The sequence below is a fragment of the Lontra canadensis genome, unplaced genomic scaffold (assembly GCF_010015895.1).
Source record: "Lontra canadensis isolate GAN:19392208 unplaced genomic scaffold, GSC_riverotter_1.0 scaffold41, whole genome shotgun sequence".
Lineage (NCBI taxonomy): Eukaryota > Metazoa > Chordata > Mammalia > Carnivora > Mustelidae > Lontra > Lontra canadensis.
In genome coordinates, this window is record NW_022631035.1 from 321,880 (window position 1) to 343,915 (window position 22,036).

At 49.9% G+C, this 22,036-nt stretch overlaps 1 protein-coding gene across 3 annotated transcripts in view; it reads right to left on the reverse strand.

Moving 5' to 3' along the window:
• Positions 1-22,036, reverse strand: part of TBCD (tubulin folding cofactor D) — a 155,097-nt gene that overhangs the window by 126,387 nt on the left and 6,674 nt on the right. For all 3 annotated transcript variants that reach the window (XM_032870309.1, XM_032870310.1, XM_032870308.1), the window contains exons 3-8: positions 21,135-21,232; positions 19,963-20,064; positions 18,422-18,568; positions 14,493-14,548; positions 10,828-10,960; positions 277-322 (exon numbers count right to left, since the gene is read on the reverse strand). In XM_032870309.1, the coding sequence (XP_032726200.1) occupies positions 277-322; positions 10,828-10,960; positions 14,493-14,548; positions 18,422-18,568; positions 19,963-20,064; positions 21,135-21,232 (582 nt within the window). The remainder of the gene's footprint in view (positions 1-276; positions 323-10,827; positions 10,961-14,492; positions 14,549-18,421; positions 18,569-19,962; positions 20,065-21,134; positions 21,233-22,036) is intronic.

A 22,036-nucleotide genomic window follows, 5' to 3' on the forward strand; every position in this document is an offset into this window, starting at 1 on the left:
CCTCGGGGTGTGTCCACATCACCGTGTCCCCCAGAATCAAAACCTGGCACACAGCACATCAAGAGCCCAGACCTCCCATGCAGGCCTAAAAAAAAAAAGCAGATTAAAGCACACATGCACACACAAAACAAACAAAAACAAGAACTATGATAGTGTCCGAGTACGGCAAAACTTACAGACTCTTGTAACTACGAATAAAATGTGAGAGAGACACACACTGGATCATAAACAGGCAAACTCACGTCACAAACACACCTTCTCACAAATAAACCTTACCATAGGGTAAACAGTCTTCACGTTTTCCATGCTTAAATATTTGTGCCTTTAAAAAAAAAAGTCAAATGTTACAAATATATTTACAAATTTAGAACATAAATCATCAAAACAGTTCACTGCATCTTCCATAATTTTTACTCTAAATACCACAAAATAACGAACAGTTTCTATACATGATAAAAGAATTACAAGAAGCAGGAGAGGCAATGTCGGAAAAGGACTGCGTGCAGTAGGAAAGCAACCCTAAGGCCAGTCCACTTGGGGAGCGCAAGGCACCGCTGGTGACATGTCCCCAGCTGCCAGTGAGGGCAGCAGCCATAAGGAGAGTGAAGAACCTCACTGGGTTTTCTTTAATGACCTGAGTGGGGCGCCAGGGTGGCTCAGTTAAGCATCTGTCTTCAGCTCAATTAGTGATTCCACCATCCGGGGATCGAGTCCCACATCGGGCTCCCTGCTCAGTGCAGAATCTGCTTCCCCCTCTCTCTCTGCCTGCCTCTCTGCCTACTTGTGATCTCTGTCTGTCAAATCAATAAATAAATAAAATCTAAAAAAAAAAAAAGAAAGAAAAAGAAAAAGAAAATGGGACAATTCACGCAAGCATCCAAGCCCCGTACACAAAGAATACTAGCACTGAGCACTTCCAAGAATTTCTTACAAGAATTTCCTCTCCTTCAGAAACAGTATTTAACCAGCAAAGTGAGAACTACTTGTTTTAAAGATGTGAAGGTATGTAAGCCCGTGTGCACTAGACTCCCATCCCCCTGACACCAGGTCCTGACAGTCAAGGAGCTGCTCAGCGCTTCGAGCTGCCCCCACAGGGTGCACCCCCTCCCCACCCGGCCTCGAGAGACAGATAAGCTACCCGGTGCCCAGACTATCAGAGCCCACAGAATCCTCACAATGGCTGCCATTTTAAGCCACAGGCTTTGGGGTAGGTTGTTAACCAACAGAAAACTCTTGACTTGGGGAATTCACCCTGTAGGTAAGGGCGCTTCCGTCGAAGCCTGGACAGCAGACGCCACCCGGACAGCAGGATGACACACGGTAGGGACGTAAAGAGAACCCACCAGTGCAGAAAGTCTGAAGGGAAGGCGGGAAGGACTGTGAGCAGCCAGGAACAGAGCTGACAGCACGTGGCGGTTGGTTCAAGTGTTCTCTGGGGGATGGCTGGGTGGCTCACTTAGTTGTCTGCCTTTGGCTCAGGTCATGATCCCCGGGTCCTAGGATCGAGTCAGGCTCCCGGCTTCTCCCTCTCCCTCTGACCTCCTCCCTGCTTGTGCTCTCTCTCTCTTTCACTCTTTCTCTCAAATAAAATCTTCCAAAAAGTGTTTTGGGGGTTCATTCACCAACTAAACTAATAAGAATTTAAAAGACTATGACATGCCAGAAGTGATCTTTCCTGTGAATGTTCTTTGCCAAATTCTTTACAAAGTCTCAGTAAGAAAACAGAACAAAAACGGTGAACGGTGGCTCTGACATGACCCCACCACAGTGCACGGGCAAATGGTGACAGGCCCCTGCCTGGAGACACCTGGCTTGGCCCCTAGCAGTCCCCACCCCAAAGAGAAGGGCCAGCACCAAGGCCCGGCCACAGCCACTGTCTGGACTAACGGAAACCAATACTGCATCCTTTATGGGTATGATAGGAGTTCTATCCCTCTGCTCTTCCCAACCTTGAACCCACAGGATAACCCAAGCTCTCTGTACATGTGAAGGAAGGGTCACTGAGTCCCAGCCCCCTCATGAACAGACTCAGACTCATGGAAAAGGATGAAAAGGAAGGGAAAAAAACAAAATCAATGAAGAAGAGGGCTTCATTTTTGTGAGTCTTATTTTTTAGGATTTTATTTATTTGTTTGTTTTTTTCAAAGATTTATTTATTTGAGAAAGAGTAAGCGAGGGAGAACATGAGCAGGGGGAGAGGCAGAGGGAGAAAGGAGAAGCAGACTCCGAAAGGAGCAGGGATCCTGACCTCAATCCCAGGACCCTGGGATCATGACTGAGCCCAAGGCAGACGCTTAACCCATTGAGCCGCCCAGACATCCCAGTCTGCTTTTACACATAAAAATGGGGCACCCTGGGGCACCTGGGTGGCTCAGTGGGTTGGAGCCTCTGCCTTCGGCTCAGGTCATGATCCCAGGGTCCTGGGATCGAGTCCCGCATCGGGCTCTCTGCTCCGCGGAGAGCCTGCTTCCTCCTCTCTCTCTCTGCCTGCCTCTCTGCCTACTTGTGATCTCTGTCTGTCAAATAAATAAAATCTTAAAAAAAAAAAAAAATGGGGCACCTTCACCGCCATTCACTCTTGAGAGCGTGTGGCTGTGCAGGCACACACAGCAGTGGGAGAAAGCGGCAGGTAAAACTGCTCTCGTCTTCTGATGGTCTCAAGCACCCCTCAGCCAGGCCATGAAATGGGAAGTACACTCTTTTCATGGAAGCATAAAACATGAACCAAGCGCACACGCCTCTGAAAGCACCCACTTTGCATAAGCAATTACACCTCTTCGAGATCAGAGAAAACACCAACAAGCAGCCCAGAAGAAATGACCGTCAGGGCTGTTTCTGTTGTTCTAGAAACCGGCACAGCGCAAGGTGCAAACAAAAGGGAGTTTCTTAGTAATCATTCTGAACTACCACACCTTTCGATTGCTACCCACCCAAGCCTGCTTTTCTGCAATGCGCACACCAGCTTCTCCTCCCCAGGGCATGTTCTCTGCGCCTGTGAATCACAGGCTGTCAGCTGCGCGGGAGCCAGTCGGCCCTGCTGCTGAGCAGGAGACACTGGTCTAAGGCTCCCTCAAGCACCACCAAGTCAAGGCCAAGAAAAGCAGCTCCACCCAGGACCTGGGAAAAAGGTCCCCCACACCAGACCAGCTCAGGGGTACCCCTCGCCAGCACCTGCGAACTCTCCCGTGAGCTGGTGCCCTCTGAACCAGCCCACCACCGGTTGGGCACCTCAGTGTGGGGTACCGTCCCCAGCACCCCAGGAAAACATGACATCATAAACACACCAGCAGTCAGGCTACAGCTAGGCAAAGCGGGCTCCTCCCTTTCTGCACTCCTGACTCTTGTCCCAGTGCTAAGGAGTGTATCGTGCCCCCTCATGGCAGTTGTGTCACACACAATGGGGATAAAAGTAAACACCATCAGGCAGTGACACAACCAGCTTCAGGATGGACAGCATTGAGAGCCTGCCCCACGGTCCTCAGCTGGGCCACAGCAAGCCCACCCAGGGCCACACCCTCCACAGAAGGCAGCAAAGCCCAATGGCACTGCCTCTTTGTGTCACCCCAGAATGCACTCTACAGAGGAATTCTAACACACCCTCCTACCACCATGGGCTGGAACCCACCGCACCTGCTGGCTCACAACGATCAAAGAGAAGGGGCATTCGAAGCCAGCCTGCCACCGTCCCCCAAAAATAACAGTAAGCAGTCACTGGTCAGAGAAGCCCTGAGAAATGCAGAAGCAGACGTGTCCTGAGGACAGTGCCCACCCAGGCTGCACTCCAGAACCAGGCCCTGGCCAGGCGAAGGTCCACCCTGCTGAGGGGACAAGCCAGCCAGACCAGAGGCACCTCCAGCCCCCAGGAGAAGCAGGACATCTCCTCTTTTCCCTCGAGGGTGACCACTCTGGGTATGGCCTCTGGGGACCCCCATCCCCCGCCTCATGGGAGCCTGTCAGACTCCACAAACTGACCTTCCACACAAAGGCCTTCAAGAACCTTTAACAGAAGAACTTCAAACACCACAAAGCTGAAAGATCTGAAAGCTCTCCATGAGAAGGATTGGAATCACTCCGTAAGAGCAACAGACGTGGTCCTGGGCAGCTCCACGAGGTGAGGAGGGAAGACCAGCAGGAGACATACAACACTGACCCAGGATCAACAGGACATAGTCCTCCCAAAGAGGTCTTTGCTATTCCCACTGGCTTCAATAGCCAGTAATTTTAGATAAAAACAACTGTTTCTCAATCAATTGAAAAATACCAAAAATCCTGGTCACACATCTCCTACTTGCCTAACGCAGGGAATATAGAAGGTGCCAGAGACACAATTCCTGCCACAGAGAACTTAGTAACCAGCCGGCCAGTGCAGCACGCGCCCCATTCCCACGCCAGAGCAGTGCAGCCACAGGCTCAGAGGGGGACACGGCCCCACACCACGCTGGCATCTGGGCAGGGAGGAGCTCTGAACCCAGCGGGAGGAGAGGGACCCCCACCCAGCCAGGAGGCCCCCAAGAGGCCCCCTCCCCTCCAAGGAAAGTGAGGAGAGGAGACCCAACGAGGAGCAGGAGAAAAAGCAGGTGACTCCTCACCCAGGGACTAGATGGGCACACAGCTGAGCCCACCGAGGGACTTCGACGGGCCAGTGACCCGAGCAAGAACACCCATGCCAGGAGCCACTGAGAAGAACCTCTGCCACTTCGGGCCCACACCGCCGTGCGCACCCTCTCCTGAACCAGGGCACACACGAGGGTGCACCAGCACAGGGCCCAAAACCCTGGGGGAAACCAACACAAGCAGCCTGCTTGGCCTGACTCTGCCCCGCGCCTGGTGCCCTGCCAGAGGGGCCTGGAGGACAGACTTCTGCAGGGCGTCTACTCTGCAGCTCAGGCTCCCCAACCCCATTCCCGAGCCCTCTGCCCCTCGTTCTACAGTGGCACCACTGAAGGGTGTATGGACAAAGCACAGCTGTGGCTGAGGGACCGCGGGGGTGGGTGCCGCTGTCCCCAGAGGGGATGCCGCAGTCAGAGCCAGCTCCTGTGTGGAGAGCGTGCGAGAGCAGAGAGCCGTTCTAGGCCGAGGACAGACTCCTGCCCCAGAGTGGATGGGCCACGGAGGGGGTGGCCAGCACATGAAGAAAGGAGGGCCAGGCCAGCGACACCACCCCAAGTCTCATCCACATGGCCAGAGGAGACTGGACCTGGGCCCTGCCTGAGCACCCTTGTTTGCTGCTGGGGCCTCATTCCACGGGCTGACAGGAGGAGGGAAAAGTGACAGAATGACAGGCACAATCTCGGACTCATGGGGTCTGAAGCACAGCAGGTACACAGAACTAGGGCTCTGTAGGACTCAGAAGAATGAGGAACTAGAAGTCAAGGGTGAATCCAGAGAGAAACATCAGTGGCCCTCCAACAGCAAGGACAAAGCCTGAGAAACACCTGCTTAGGGGGAGGGGTAAGGGTGGCCAGGTCCCATTCACCACAACCACCAACAGGGTGGGAGCTACAAGGCCCCCGCATGGCCCCCAGTGGAGGCCACAGGCCCAGCTGGACAGAGGGCACCGGCCAGGAGGCCCACAGCTCTGGGCCAGCTCCATGCCAGCTGCCCCGCTGCGTGCTCTTCCTCCGTCCAGGAGGCGGAGAGCCTGGGACCAGCAAGGCCCCCTCCCCTCTAAGCGTGGGCTCGGCTGGGCTGCCTGCGAGCATGCACCTGTCCAGGAGGACGCGTCATCTGCTCACACAGCAGGTGTACAAACCAGGCCCGCCAATGGGATTAAAGGCGTGCCACACAGCATGCGTGTTTCGACAGGACTCACGTCACCACGCTGCCTGCCCCACGAAAAATGCTGAGTTCCGTAAAATTAAACCAGTATCAGAGGCGGCTGCTCCGTGGATTTAAATCCACAAGGAAACTGAAGGTTCCCATTTCCCCTGCATTCCACAAGAACACAGAGGTGCCCATCAGCCTGAAACACACACACACACTCACACGGCTCTTACCCCAGCCTCCACCCGAAACCCTGCCCCGGCAAGGGCTACGACTAAGAAGCTCGATTGGGCCATTTGTCCTCCGGCCACGCTGAACCCTACGCGAAACCACAGAGTGCTGCTCTCCAAAGAGCCCTCAGAGGAAAGAAATCAAAGCCTCCCCGACAAGTGTTCTGGATAATCAGGTGGCTTCTTTTCATCTTCAAAGAGCATGACATGCACTAATTAGCCTCCACACCACCCTCTGAGGTAAGAGCTTTGTTATTTCCCTTGGACAGGTGGGGAGCGTGGAGGAAGGCCTTCGCCTCTGCCTGGGGTCACAGGTGTTGCTACAGGGCGTCCTGAGGCTCAGGACTGGCCCGCAGCAGACAGGCCTCCCTCGGGGCAGCAAAGCACCCAAGGGCAGAGCCACCGCAGCCTGGAGCCCAGGACGTGCATTTCTGGTGCATCCCGCCCTCACCGAAACAACAGCCGCTCAACCTGGGCTGGAGTCGCCTTTTATTTACTTAGACTCCAGGCAAAACCAGAACAGCTTCGGGACTTGCCCTCCACATGCACTCAGGCACTGGGGACGGGATTACCCGACTTTTAGTGTCTGCAACAAAACATTCTATCCTCCCACGAGAGCTATGCTTTTATCCCTGATAAAGTAAATCAAACAAACTTCACCGTGAAGGGATACAATCATAACTGGCAAAGACGAGCGTTTTATTGCCACCCCTCGCACCCGCAGTATTTCTGTGTAAGAAGCCCATCTTCTTGGGCTTCTTACAATACCAGTTCCCACCCCCTCCCAGCCATTCCAGGGAGCGCACGAAGAGAATCCCCCATCACCGTCAGTCATTGGGCCACTCAACCCCAGCAGTGAGAGCCAAGAAGGCACAACCAGCAATAAGGAAGCAGAAGTGACAGCCCATTCAAATGATGACCATTTTCGATTTTGAATACTGAGTTTTCCTTCTTCAAACTTCCTCAATTTCCAATAATCCTAATGCTTAAAGCAGGACTAAGCCAGAGGACCTTCCAGGGACAGGAAGCCACCAGACTCCCGTTTCCCCCACACAAGAGTTAAAATTCAGCGCCGCAAGAGGAAGATGCTTCCAGGAAAATAAAGTCAAACCCTAGTTTCGATGGTGCTTGTTACGAGTTCACCTGTTTTGCCTAGGCTCGCGCTAATGAACAGGTGGAGAGAAACGAAGCCAAGTGCATCAAAGGAGACAGACGCAATCCGAAAGCACAATACACCTGCAGGTTCCATCACGCAGAGCGGACGCCCGGCCGCTGCCGTTCAGGTCTGACGAGCTCATGGTGAAACCTGCTCCCTGTCCGCAAGAGCCCAGCACCCACACCACTTCCTCCTGCCCAGGCAGCGTCAGCGGTAATTACACCAAATCACTGCTTTGAAAAGAAAAAAGGAAACAAGACGTGTAACTCCAGAAAGACCCTAGGTTTTCCAGAGGAAACGGGCTCCAGAAGGTTCCAGAAGGGTGTGCTGGGCCCTGCAGGCTGCCACTTCCCAGCAGCTTCACTTCCCCAGGATTTGAGTTGCCCTGTCTGGCCACTGCCCACCTCGCTGAGGGCGCCCCTCTCCAAACAGCTCTGAGATATGGCTGCCAGGCTGCTCCAGTGCCCTGCTGAGGGAGGGGCAGAAGCTTTGGGGAAAATCCCTCTATTTCTCAAGAGAAAGAGAGAAAGAGAACTTCTCCTAAGGGTGGAGCCTAGAGACACCCACATCCACAGCCTTCCCCCACTCCTGGCTGGCTCTCCGCACTGAGAGTGGTGCTGACCTGCTCCCACAGCTGGTAGGACAGCCCGTCCCACCGAAGCACTGGGTTTTGCCATTAAAGGCATGTGTCTCCCCCTTAGGAAGAAGCAGCAGAAAACGTGGGAACAATGTTGAAACAAGCAACAAGATGATCAAAAATATTTTTTAAAGTAAGTAAATAAAAGGACCTAGGGCAAAGCAATGCAGAACTGGACAAAAAGGGGTCCCTATGCCCTTCTCAAGCCTTCAGAAAGAGCATCAGAGTCCCAAGGACCTGAGCCCAGGAACAAGGGAGCCATCAGGAACTCTCGCAGGTGGCTTGAGTGCACAGGTCTGCCACTGTCTCTTCCGGGAAACCTGCCTCATTGCTGCTGGCCCAGGCAGGGGCCACACAGGCATCACCTGCCCACAGATCCCCAGGGCAGTCACAGTAGTCTCCAGCCCTACAGCCTAGTCACCCTGCTGGCCCAGCTGCCCCTATGTGTATGAACACAGCTGTGGCTCCTGGAAAGGTGGTTCCTGGAGGGGTGGCTTCCGGGCAAAGGTTACAGGAGACCCTAAGAGCCCGTCCCAGATACAAATTCCTGACTGGGCAAAGAAGGTCTAAAATAGGACCCTAACCACAAAAGCCAGTTAGGTCGAATGTGCCTGACCCTCCTGCGCCCACACTCAGATGGGTCTAGCACTTTGCCCTGCATGCCACAAGAGACCGAGAGGCTCTAGCTACATTCTGTCAGACCTTCTGATTGTTTCTCTATGACCTAAGACTTCTCAATGAAACTCAGGGCAAAAAATTAAGACTCCCCTTCCACCCAAACTTTCAAATAAAGCATCTCTACTCCATTCACCCATCCTTTACCAGAATTACCTAAAATGTAAGTGCACTTTCCCAGAATTCGGGCAATGACAGCCTGGTGGGCACACGTCTGTGCCCCGCGCCTCCCCCACCCATCCACATCCACACTAGGTGCCCTTACAGGCCAGCCTCACCCTGCACTGACTGCTATCATGGCAATTACCCTGAAAATCCCAATAAAACCCTTTCTAAGCACCACCTCCGCAGAGAGCTGGAATGAGAGCCACCTGAGGGCACAGGCTGTGCATCTACACAAGCTGACACCCCATGTTTCATCAGTAGCACAGGTGTGTGCCATGGATAAGAAAAAACATAGAAAATATTTAAATTGTTAAGTTAAAAAAAGAAAACAATTGTTACATACCCAAGGGAACTAAAATACATGCTCAAACAAAAACACACAGAAGTCCAGGTTAGCACTACTCATAAGAACTACGGATACCCACACAGCGGATATTATTTGGCCATAAAAAAGAATGAATTACTGATCTAAGCTACAACACGGATGAACCCTGAGAACACAACACTAAGTGAAAGAAGCCATTGACAAAGGTCACATGTTGTACAATTCCATTTATATTAAATGTTCAGAATGAGCAAATCCACAGAGACAGAAACTAAATTAATGGGGAATGACTGCTAATAGGTGTGGGGTTTCCTTTAGGGGTGATGAGGATATTTTGGAATTAGATGGTGGTCATGGCTGTGCAACCTTGTGCATGTACAGAACAATCACTGACTTACACACTTAAAAAAAAAAAGATTACTCATGGTGTACGAATTATCTCTCAGTTTATTCTTAAAGATTTTTAAAATTTTATTTTAGAGAGTTTGTGCGCACACACACACGTACGCACACACGCGTGCCCAAGCAGGGGCAGAGGCAAAGAGAGGGGGAGAGAGAGAGGCAGACTCCCTGCGGGGCACAGGCGCCCTCCATCCCCCGCAAGATGGGTTCAATCCCACAACCCACAAGATAGCGACCTGAGCCAAATCAAGGGCTGGACATTCAATCGACTAAGACACCCTGGCACCTTTCTCTCAGTATTTTTTAAAAACTAGTGCACAACATATCATATTCGTTTACAGAATGGAAGAAGAAAAAAAAAAAAAAAACAGCACCTCAACAGACTACAGGAATTCAGAAAATGTTCTATTTTTCCAGGTTTCTTTACAAAATGTCTTGAAATATTCTCATCGGAAAGGCTCTGTCCTTCTGAAGACAACAGCAACATGAATGGAAAGAAACAGATGCCAAGAATGTCCCCTGAGAGGCCAGGCAGTCTGTGCCCTAAGTGCCCAGGACAGGGTGTGCAGTTAGGAAGGGCTGTCCCCAGGCCCTGGTGGCAGCCCCACCAGTGTCACCTCCTCTCTTCCTACATCCTGTGCCCACCGCCCTGGGTGATAACACCATCAGCCCCACTTTTCACTGGCCCTCATGGCTTCCTACACCTCATTCCACCTGTCAACAGCCAACACACGGGACAACACCCAAGAAAATGATGTCACACTGAGTCATTGGTCCAAATGTCTCCATTTAAACCCAGTCCAAAATGCCCTGCTCTCCAGAAAGTGGGCCCTAGGCCTCTACAGCTTCAGAAAAAGGCCAAGAACCAAGTCCAAGCTGCTACAATTAGAGAACAGAGAGGAGGCACCAGGCCCCCAACACCCAAGGACCATGAGAGCCTCGGCAACCTCCCCTCTTTTGGAACCGTCCTCCTCGTTAACATTAGAAAAGGCAACACAGTAGAAAGACGAAGCAGGGAGTGGGAAAGGGTACGAGGTAGGGCACCAACCAGGGCACTCTGGGCAGGTGCCTCTGTGTGTTTCACACACTTGTTCCTAACACGCTAACCCAAGGAGCTGAACAAAATCGAAGTTCAAATCTCCTGCCTCATTTCATCAGAGCTCGTTCAGATAATTATACTCTGGAACACAATTACGCAGCAGGAAACCCAAGGAGGACAGGCCCTGCCCACCGGCCTGCCTACCTGCCCCAGCTCTGTGGACACCACTGCCACCTGGTGGCCACGCACGGGGCTGGCTCAGGCCATCTCCCTCACTGGAGCAGAAAGCCCAGTGTGGACGATCCAAAGACAGGCCTGGGTTATAAGGTGCAGTGCTGTGCTGTTGGGATTAATGGTCTCTCACTGTGTTCCAGCTACTTCAGAATGGACTCAAAGGTAAAGAGAACCTGTCCCCTCCCCCGGGGTAGTGTTTACCAGGGCCTGGAGTGTGCCATCCATGGCAATGACCCCCTCGATGGTCTGGAAGGAGGAGCGGGCCAAGGTGTGCAGGCTCCAGTCCAAGAAACCTGCCATCTTCTCCTGCTTGACATCGGGCCGTGTGACAAACCTGCCAGAAGGAAACAAACAGGCAGGCTGACAGCTCAATCAAGGCCCCAACCGAAGAGAGCTCAACCCCTTCCAGCCCACCAGGTCCTCCCATCAAGAGGAGTCTCCATGCCAGGACATCTGTCCTCGCATTGTGAATTATGTCCTCCTTTCAAGGCAGACACTCTAGGACACTCTCCAATCTAAAACACCAAGATGGGGCGCCTGGGTGGCTCAGTCGTTAAGCGTTTGCCTTCAGCTCAGGTCATGATCCGGGGTCCTGGGATCAAACTGCTCAAAAGGGAGCCTGCTTCTCCCACTCCCCCCGCTTGTGTTCCCTCTCTCACTCTCTCTGTGTGTCAAATAAATAAAATCTTTTAAAAAAAATAAATAAAACAGGGACACCTGGGTGGCTCAGCTGGTTGGACGACTGGTTTCAGCTCAGGTCATGATCTCGGAGTCCCGGGATCGAGTCCTGCATCGGGCTCCCAGCACCACGGGGAGTCTGCTTCTCCCTCTGACTTTCTCCTCGCTCATGCTCTCTCTCACTGCCTCTCTTTCAAATAAATAAATAAAATCTTTAAAAAAAAAATAAAAATAAAAAAACACCAAGACACTACCCAGACCATGGCCTTCACACAGTCATTCCCCAGCATGACCTCTCTGAGGTGATACACAGGCCCCACCACCCCCGTTCTCCTTTCTCCTGGGCTCCCAATCATCCTGGGCCCCCTACACCATAGGACCACCTTTACCTGTCCCCACCACTGCCCAGGAACCCCACCAACACCTACTACTCAGCCCTTCCCTTTCCTTGGCCCAAATCCATCTCTGCCTAAGGACACTGTACCACCTCATATGGCAAGGCCTGGCCCAACAGCAGGCCCCAGGCCCGCCCTCCCTGCATCTGCCATGGGTGTTCCTTCCCTCCACCCCCTCCACCCAATGCTGCACGCCCTATGCAGCCCCCACAGGCTCAGCTCTACACTCTCTGGGAGCTTGGATGGCACATACTGGACCCTGCCCACTCTCTTACATGCTGGTCTAATCCGGCAGCCACCCCCAAGCCCCCACACCCATGCCTGAGCCCCCTTTATTCCAGTCCACAGTTCACATGCCAGGCCCTCAGCTCTCTGACTCAGGGGCTCAGGTTGAAGCCGTCGTCTCCTAGGAAATCTTCCACTCCTGGGGCAGAAGCACAGGACACAGGCAAAGAACATGAAGAGACAGAGGGTGGGAGATGTGCAGCCTCTGAGAGAGGCCCAAGGACACCCTCCCAAGGAGACAGGAGACCAGAGAGAGTCGGGAGACAGGACCTCACACCCCCTTCTGCTGCCCCCCACACTTAATGCAGCAGGAACCCGTTTTACGACGTGCGGGCCCACTTCTCCCGCCTGTGGGCACCACGCGAGCCATGGCTTGCTCGAAGCAGCGCTCGGTGCGGTTCTGGTACCTGCCTCGGCAACACTGCGGGAAGCTCTCGTCCCACCTCAGAGCCCTCTCTTCCCTCAGAAAAGCCACTGCCTCAGTGCAGTCACAGCACCGCGCAGAGGCACCCACAGCCTGGCCAATGGGCTGGGGCACTTTTAACGCCCTGAAAACCAGCCCGGACCACACGAAACGCTTACTCGTCCTGACCACTAGAGGGTGCAGGAGAGTCCTGCAAGAGGTTGGGTCTGTTCGCAGGTCACCTTTCCTGGAGGACAGCAGGGAGGCAACAAAGAAAGGTTTAGGGCTTCACCTCCCCAGTCCGCAGAGATGGGGTGCTCCACAAAGTAAAACTCAACATAACTCTACCAAAGCCTCAGTATTGCTGGTGATAAAAAATAACCGAAACATTATTTTTCATTTAACAAATTTGCCAAACACGTTAGGATCACACACAGCACTGGTAAATATGGGGGAAAGGTAATCTTTCCAGTAACTGCACTTAAAACCCCAAAAATGTCCATTCCACTTGCAGGAATTCATCTCTAAGAATCAACCAGCACGGTACAAAGATTCCTATAACACGTTCATGACAACACTGACTCTAACACGCTGCAGGGCAACGGTCTGCATGTCCAATAGGGGACTGGAGAAACAGTAACACATTCACACTGTAACCGTATTTTGGAAAAAGATTGAATAAAGCTCCAGGCCCATCTGTCGGCACCTGGTAGGACAAGTGTGTGCACCAATGTGTCCACAGACAGAGCACGCCCACAGACAATGGCGGGCCAAAAGGCAGAAGCAGTTACATCTCTGGGGGGATGAAAGTACATGCGGATTTTGTACTTAATACTTTGTTTTCCAAAACACATGATTACTCTTACAATTAAAAAGAAACTATTTATTTATTTTTTCTTAAAGACTTTATTTATTTATTTATTTGACAGAGAGAAAGAGATCAAAGCAGGCAGAGACGCAGGCAGAGAGAGAGAGAGGAGGAAGCAGGCTCCCCGCTGAGCAGAGAGCCCAACTCGGGGCTCGATCCCAGGACCTTGAGATCATGACCTGAGCTGAAGGTAGAAGCTTTAGCCCACTGAGCCACCCAGGCGCCCCGAAACTCTTTTTTTTAATCACAAGAAACCTCTGTCAAGCGAGTACCTCCCTCCTCCGGGTGAAGCAGTACAGTGGGCTCCCGTGTTCCCCCCACACCTGAAATCAGCTCTTCTACTCACGCTGTGCCCTAGGCTGCAGCAAGTGCCTGCACAAACACCTCACCCAGGGCCCCCTGCCCTACAGAGCAAGGGTTTCTCTTACCACTTTGCCCAAGTTCATGGCTACACATCCAATTATAAGGGGACCCTGAATGAGGTGGTGCCCATTTTCCCAATCAAAATATCCAAAAGTTTTTACGGCCCATTTTCAGCTTTCACAAATGTAGAGTGAGGGAAAGCCAAATTTTCTCATTTATTTACTCTACTCACTGATTCTAAGTCACATGTCCTACAAAAGATTAATGCAGAAAAACCGCTTCCTTCCATTCTCATTTCATGAAACAAGTTTACACAGCTCTCACACACATCTTGGGTGTTTTTCAGAGACTCCGGGGCCACTGTCTGGGTCAGCTCCCTGAGCTCATCAGACAAAGCCATGTTCACGTGTTTGAGGCACAGCCTGTTTTTCAGTCAACAGAGAATGTTTGGGGATTTTTATCCCCAGACACAATGACTCGATCAAGCTCATGATCTCCATAAACCACAGCTTTCCAAGTGACCTTTACAGACTCTCTAACTGCCACCACCCCAAAGGCGAGGTCCTGGCCCAGGCATAAATAACTGGTATACCTGCTCCAAGTCTGTGCTCTGCTGACGGGCCTGTCAGGTGACCTCTGGGAGCCCCCAGCCCAGCACTCAGGTTCAGAGGTCTCCCGCAGCCAACCAGAGCCAATGCTCCCTCAAAGAAAGGTAAGTACTGGAGGCAGCAGGAGAGACCTCCCCAGGCCCGTCATCCCGGAGTCATCCTCCAAGGTACCAGAGCAACACAGAAGAATATATAAGACAAACCCTCTCAGAACACACCAGTCTCGTATCAACCAACACAGCTGTGAGGGGCCAACAGATACTTACTTGGACACAAGGACCGCAGCTGCATCTCGGGCCTTGTCACTGACAACCAAGTAGGTCTAGAAGAAAGGATCAAGGACAGGCACTGTTACACACGCCATAGATACCTCTGGGACCCAGTCACCAGCCAGTCCCACACACGGGAGCTCCTGGAGAAGCCAGCCCATGAAGCTTCTAGGCAGAGGCCAAATTTCAAAGCTGTAAAAACCACCCCTGAACTCGAACCGCAGTTGCCAGCAGCTGCCAAATGCTGCGCTCAGCGCCCGGCAGGTGCCCGGTTGCACAGAACATGTGGCCAGACCCCTTGAAATGCACGTGTGTAAAAACACCAGAAAAATGCAACACACATGTGTCACCCAGCTGTAAAAATGAATCACAGGGGCACCTGGGTGGCTCAGTCCGTTGAGTGTCTGACTCAGCAGGGAGTCTGCTTGAGATACTCTCTCCCTCTCTGCCCCTCCTCCTGCTCATCCTCCTGCTGTCCCTCAAAAATAAATACACAGGGGCGCCTGGGTGGCTCAGTGGGTTAAGCCTCTGCCTTCGGCTCAGGTCATGATCCCAGGGTCCTGGGATCGAGCCCCGCATCGGGCTCTCTGCTCCGCGGGGAGCCTGCTTCCTCCTCTCTCTCTGCCTGTCTCTCTGCCTACTTGTGATCTCTGTCTGTCAAATAAATAAATAAAATCTTTAAATAAATAAATACATAAATCTTTAAAAAAAAATCGGTGTCCACAAAGCACACTTGGGACCTGTCAACATGTTAGTATGCAGAACAGTTAGGAGGCCCCACTCAAACAGAAGAGGACCAGGGTTAAAACAAATGAGCAGGGGCGCCTGGGTGGCTCAGTGGGGTAAGGCCTCTGCCTTCGGCTCAGGTCATGATGCCAGAGTCCTGGGATCGAGCCTCGCATCGGGCTCTCTGCTCAGCGGGGAGCCTGCTTCCCCCCCTCTCTCTCTGCCTGCCTCACTGCCTACTTGTGATCTCTGTCAAATAAATAAATAAAATCTTAAAAAAAAAAAAAAATGAGCAGCTTTCCTTTGGAGGCCTGCCTTAGGAAGTTTCTAATTCTCATCTCAACTAACTCTTTTCCAAATGATACGTACACAAAAGATCTTTTCTCTGGGGGAAAATCACATATCCAGTGCCAAACCCTTAGAAACATATAGTCCCTCACCTGGCAGTCCCACTTACAAGACATAGACCCAAAGGGTATGTAAAGGTGGTTTAACCCCATAGTACTTCTCACAGAACACAACCAGAAACAAACTAAATGTCCATCTACAAGACAATTTTTTTTAAAGATTGAGTTATTTATTTGAGAGAGAGAGAGCACGTGTGCACCCATGCGTGGTGGGGCAAGGGCAGAGGGAGAGAGCATCTCCAGCAGACAGCACAGAGTCCCGCATGGGGCTGGACCCCACAACCCTGGTCACAACCTGGCCCGAAACCAAGAGTCAGACACTCACTAACTGTGCCATCCAGGTGTCCCAAGAGAATATTTCTAAAATTAGGGCTCAGCAGAGCCCCTTTTTCCTCACGGATTATGAGAAGCCACGTGCTCATTGACGTAGGAAGACTGCCAGGAAAGAGCAGCTCACGGAGCGGCAGGACACCAAGGGCGCTGCACAGAGCGGGTGGCGTGGAGTGTGGTGAGCAGCACAGGAGCAGCAGCCAAGCCGCCAGCTTCAGATCTGGACCTACCACTTCTGATAAAGTGACAGCTACGTTCTTTTTTCTTTTTCACTATTGCCCCCTCAGTAAAGTGAGGATAAAAACAGTTAACTGTCAGGGCACCTAGCTCGCTCAGTTGGTGAGACATAGTGGGGTTGTGGGTACGAGCCCCACACTGGCTGTAGAGACTACTTGACATTTTTTTTTAATTTTTCTTAATTATAAAAAAAAATCCTTAAGGGGCACTGAGGTGGCTCTATCGGGTGGGCGTCCACTCTTGAGTGCAGCTCAGGTCATGATCTCAGGGGGCAGGAGCACTGGGTCTGGAGCCTGCTTCAGATTCTCTCTCCTTCTCCCCCACCAACTGCCATGCACACGCATGCTCTAATAAATAAATCCTTAAAAAAATTTTAACTTAGGGGCACCTAGGTGGCTCAGTTGGTGAGCCACCTGCCTTCGGCTCAGGTCATGATCCTAGAGTCCCGGGATCGAGTCCCGCATCAGGCTCCCTGCTCAGCGGAGAGTCTGCTTCTCCCACTGGCCTCTCTCCTCTCATGCTCTCTCTCTAATAAATAAATAAAATCTTTAAAAAAAATTTTTAACTTAAAAAGGGGGTACCTGGGGGGCTCAGTTGTGATCCCGACTTCTGCTCAGGTCATGATCCCGGGGTCCTGGGATCGAGTCCCGAATTAGGCTCCCTGATCAGCGGGGAGTCTGCTTCTCCCTCTGCACACCTGCCCCCACTCATGTACTCTTTCTCTTACTCTGTCTGAAATAAATAAAACCTTAAAAAAAAAATTTATTTTTACGGACACCTGGGTGGCTCAGTTGGTTAAGGGGCTGCCTTTGGCTCAGGTCATGATCCCAGCGTCCTGGGATTGAGTCCCACATCGGGCTCCTTGCTCGGCAGGGAGCCTGCTTCTCCCTCTGCCTCTGCCTGCCGCTCTGTCTGCCTGTGCTCGCTCTCGCTCTCGCGCTCTCTCTCTCGCTCTCTGACAAATAAATAAAATTTTAAAAAAAAAATTTATTTTAAAAGGAGTAAACTTTTAAGTGGGATTATGCGAGCCACCACACAAAAGATGATTAGAATAGTGTCTGGCACATAGCAGGTACTCAATGAATGCCTGACCACTGGTGTGGACTCCTGTGTAATCCCTCCTGTGTGGGCTAGACACAGCGATTGGCTTCTAACCAAGAGAATTTGGCAAGGGGTGGGACATCACTTCTGTAATTTGGTGACACATTATCATGACTTCTGTCTCATTAGCAGACCCTGCCCCTTGACGGCTTCAAGAGAACATGCTGCCACATAGAGGGGCCACATGGCAAGGAACGGCCAGCAAAGAACTAAAGCCCTTCGTCCAACACCCTCGAGGGTCTGGTTTCGGCCAACGGTCATGACAACGTGGAGGCAGACGCTGCTCAAGCCGAGCCTGGACTACAGCCAGTGAGACTGTGATCAGACTACCCTGCAAAGTCACACCCAGATTCCTGACCCACAGAAACTGTGAGATGATGAATGTGTGCTGTATTAAACCACTCAAGTTTGGGGTAATGCAAATATTATACATATAGACAAATTACTATATCACAAAAAGTTTCCAGAACTACATAAATATTATTTCTTGGCACCAGAATTTGAAGGACTTCAACTTAATATCTTTCTTGCTTTGCTTTTCTAATTTTTCTACACTAATCGTGTTTTATATAACGTTAAGAATTAAAAAACAAATTTAAAATGGACATTTTTCTTACAACTGCCCCCTGAAATCTCTTATGTCATTATTATGCTTAACAGAGTAGTTGTACTACCTACAAAGAAAGGAGATTTGCTAAGTCATTCATCCTTTCTCCTACATGAATTATCACATTTTCTTTTCTTTCTTTCTTTTTTTTTTTAAAGATTTGATTTATGTAATTTAACAGAGAGAGAGATCACAAGTAGGCAGAGCGGCAGGCAGAGGGAGAGGGGGAAGCAGGCTCCCTGTTGAGCAGAGAGCCCGAGGTGGGGCTCCATCCCAGGACCTGAGATCATGACCTGAGCCGAAGGCAGAGGCTTAACCCACTGAGCCACCCAGGCGCCCAAATTATCACATTTTCAAAATAGGTCACGAAATGGAATTTTACCTCACTAAAAAAGCAGTAACAGCAGTTGAAGAAACACAAATGTCAAAAGCTTACCTAATTAAATGCTAATATAAGACAGCATGAGAATGAAAAAAATTGCTAATTAACAGCTAATGATTTGCGTGGTCACATTTACCTTTGCAATCTGGAGAATACGGTCCGTTATGGACATTCGCATTTGCCCAGGTTGAGTCAGGAGGTTCCCGTCAAGGCGTGAAAAATCGAAAGGGATCAGGCAGGTCACGGAGAGCCACAGTAAAAGCATGTAGCGGGTCTCCCAAGTCTAAGAAGTTAAATCAAAGTAAAATGACTCTGGCGTAAAGGACAGAGGTAATCTGCCCCCTCACAGCCCTCCCTGCCCTCCCTGCCCACTCAATGCCCACCACAGGCCCTTCAGAGGCTATCCACCTCAGAGCCTGGAGTGCAGACCATCGTGAGCCCTTCCCGTGTACCCACTGCAACCCACACACACCCTCTGTCATACAGACAGCTAGCAGCCTTATCACGTGAAAGAAACGGCAAAATGAAAAAAGAAAAATCACAACGTATCAGTACAGTCGGTTCTCTTCGCTGGCACCCTTCAGTATACAATCAGTATTTTGAGAAAGCGAGAAACAGATAAAAAGATGGAAACACAAGACTTAAGAATAAAGAAAAATATTCTCAATGTCCAGTCAAAGAGGAATGCCCTTACTTTAGGTAGTCAACAAAACAAGACTCCCCTTTGGCCCAGGAATCACCCATCGGGGACATGAGAAGCAGAGGAGAGCCAGGGAAATGATTCCCCACATCTCCACCTGCAAGTGCACACATCCACAAAGACGACTCACTGGTGGGGCAGACGTGACCTATGTCCCTCTAGACACACACTGTGCAAAAGATGGCTCCCGGAGCAACCTGACTCCTGAGAGAGCCTGATGACAAGGCTGGCCATCCGCGGGCATCCGGGAACTTGGATTTCAGGCGGCTTCCCACATACACTAAGAAGCGGGACTCCCTGTGTCTGGACTATTTGTACAAACCACATCGCTTATGTCAAAACCTGCTTTCCTTTAGGAAGTCTGGAATCAGTCCATACTTGGCAGAGTACCCATGTGACCAGCCCCCAAGAAAAATCCTGTGCACTGGTCTCTATGACCTCCCCCAGTGGACAACACTTCATATGCGTCATCACAACTCAGCTAGGGAGACTTACAAGTGCCCTGTGTGACCTGACTGGGAGAAGACTGTGGAAGCTTGCTACTGGTTTCCTCCAAACTTCACCCCATATGCCTTTTCCCTTTGCTGATTTTGCTACTAATGAGTCCCAGCCATAAGAACAACGACATGCAGAGTCCTACAGTGGTCCTAGAGAAAAATCAAAACTGGGGATGGTCCTGGAGACCCCAAAAATAGCTATATTTCAATTTTTAGAAATCTGGAAGGTTATCACCACCACACCACATGTAGGCATATTTTTTTCTTTATAAAGAGCATATTTTAAAAGGAAAAAACTTAAAGTAACATAATAACAGAAAAAGTCAAAAGAATAAAAGAGAAAGGGATACAAAACAGCACAAGATAAAATTAAAGGAAACAGGATGATAAAGCCACCAATCAGGAGTAGAACAAACAAGGTAAGAGAAAGAAGGAGGGACAAGGTTGGGAAAGAAAAGGAGGAGAAAAAAAGACACTCACTTCATGATCTCTAGGATTCTGATTTGTAAACATATCTAAAACAGGCTGTACGTCGGCTACTTCATGAGGAAATAAACGAAGAAATGTTTTATATCCTCGAACCTACCAAATTAAAAGACACTGAATTATTACATAATTAGAAAACAAAGAAAGTAGCAAAATTATCTTTTTCCCCTATCAACAAAGATCACCACCCATTCCACCCAAAGATCAGAAGAGAAATATGCCGTGTCACAGTGACAGAACTTGTTAAGAATACATAAGAAAGCTATCCTTGCTTCTTACATCATTTCATAAGTATGTTCTCTCCTAACTTCACACATATCATATGTGCTTCATCAAAAATACAGATATGTTACAAAACAAAAAGGTTTTCCTTCTACCTTATTTATACAATCGCCCTCTGACACTCAGGAGGAAATAAGTCCTCGAAAACCTCAAAGGTCCCCAAACAGCGGTACCACACCTTCAGGAGAGACCCTGCACTCAACCAACTGAGCCACAGGGAAGTATACACATGGGCAGCCCACCCGTGGGGTCTCTCACTAGCCAAGGACCTCACTTCACCACAAAGCAGGCGCTACTATATTGCGCAGCCCCACAACACCCCACCCCACCCCAACCCCCCGCCGGAGATGGCACTGAGTCACTCCTGTGATCCAAACTGCAGCTGGTTAAGTCTAAGGCCAGCACAGGGATGTCACCTGGGAGTCTCTAAGAATACAAAAATCAGGCCCCACCCCAGATCTGCTTACTCAGAATCTGCCTTGTTAACAAGATCCCCAGGAAATTCATCTGCACATTAAAGTTTGAAAAGCACTTCCATTTTCACCAAGCTTATCCACTTTCTCCTTATAAGAAACTCTTCTGAATCAGTCATCTATCTTTCTCCCTCTCCCTCCTCCCTTTTGCTCCCCTTCCTTTCTAGCTAGGTCCTATCTGATCTATTGAAATGCAAGATGCTAAATGTCTCAGAAGTGGTTTCAGCCAAAGGACCCACAGATCACTATCACTAACATCTGATCCCCAATATATGGTAAAAGAGAAAGACTGAAACCTACAACTTATGTGTGAGAACCATCTTTCCTGAAAAATATCATCTGGAAAGTAATTTCTGGACCGAGTATATAAGAAAGTGTTCTGTCAACTATGAAGTGCTATGTAAATGTTACCTTGGTGATGATGTAAAGAAATTTAAAAGCCAGATGTACAAGATCAGCTGGAGATGTCTTATCTTGCACTAAATCCAACAACAAGTTCATCATCCATTCTAGGGAAAAACATATGTAAAAAATTTACTACAAAATTAAACATTAATATGATATTAAAACAAAATGCCCCAAAAAAGACTTTACTTATAAATTTAAAAGTGATTCAATATTATTCAAGTAACAATAGAACAAAAGAAGAAAAACATTTGAATCATAACAATTTCTAAAAGAACAAAATTAACACAACATTCATCCTCATTTTTAAAATGCAGGAGAGGGGCACCTGGGTGGCTCAGTCAGGTAAGCGTCCAACTCCTGATTTCAGTTCAAGTCATGGTTTTGAGATCCAGCCCCACATTGGGCTCCACACTGGAGCAGGAAGTCTGCTTAAGATTCTCTCTCTCCCTCTCCCACTGCCCCTCCCCCTACTACACACACACACACACACATTCTCTCTCTCCCCCTAAAATGAAGTAAAATAAAATGCAGGAGAAATATTCTTATTTTTTAAAATTTTCTATCTTGGGAAAGCTGGGTGGCTCAGTTGGTCAAGTTTCTGCCTTTGGCTCAGGTCATGATCCCAAAGTCTTGGGATCGAGTCCTGCATCAGGTTCCTTGCTCAGCGCGGAGCCCACTTCTCCTTCTACCTACAGCCCCCCCTCCGCTGCTTGTGCTCACTCACTCGTGCGCTCTCTCTCTCTCTCTCTGGCAAATAAACAAACAAATAACATCTTTTAAAAAAATTATTCTATCTCAAACTAATATCTAATACCATGCTTCACAGAAGATACTTCCTACAATTACTATAATTTAGTGATAAGCACATTCTAACGAATGCAATAATGCAGTAAAAAAAGATTTCC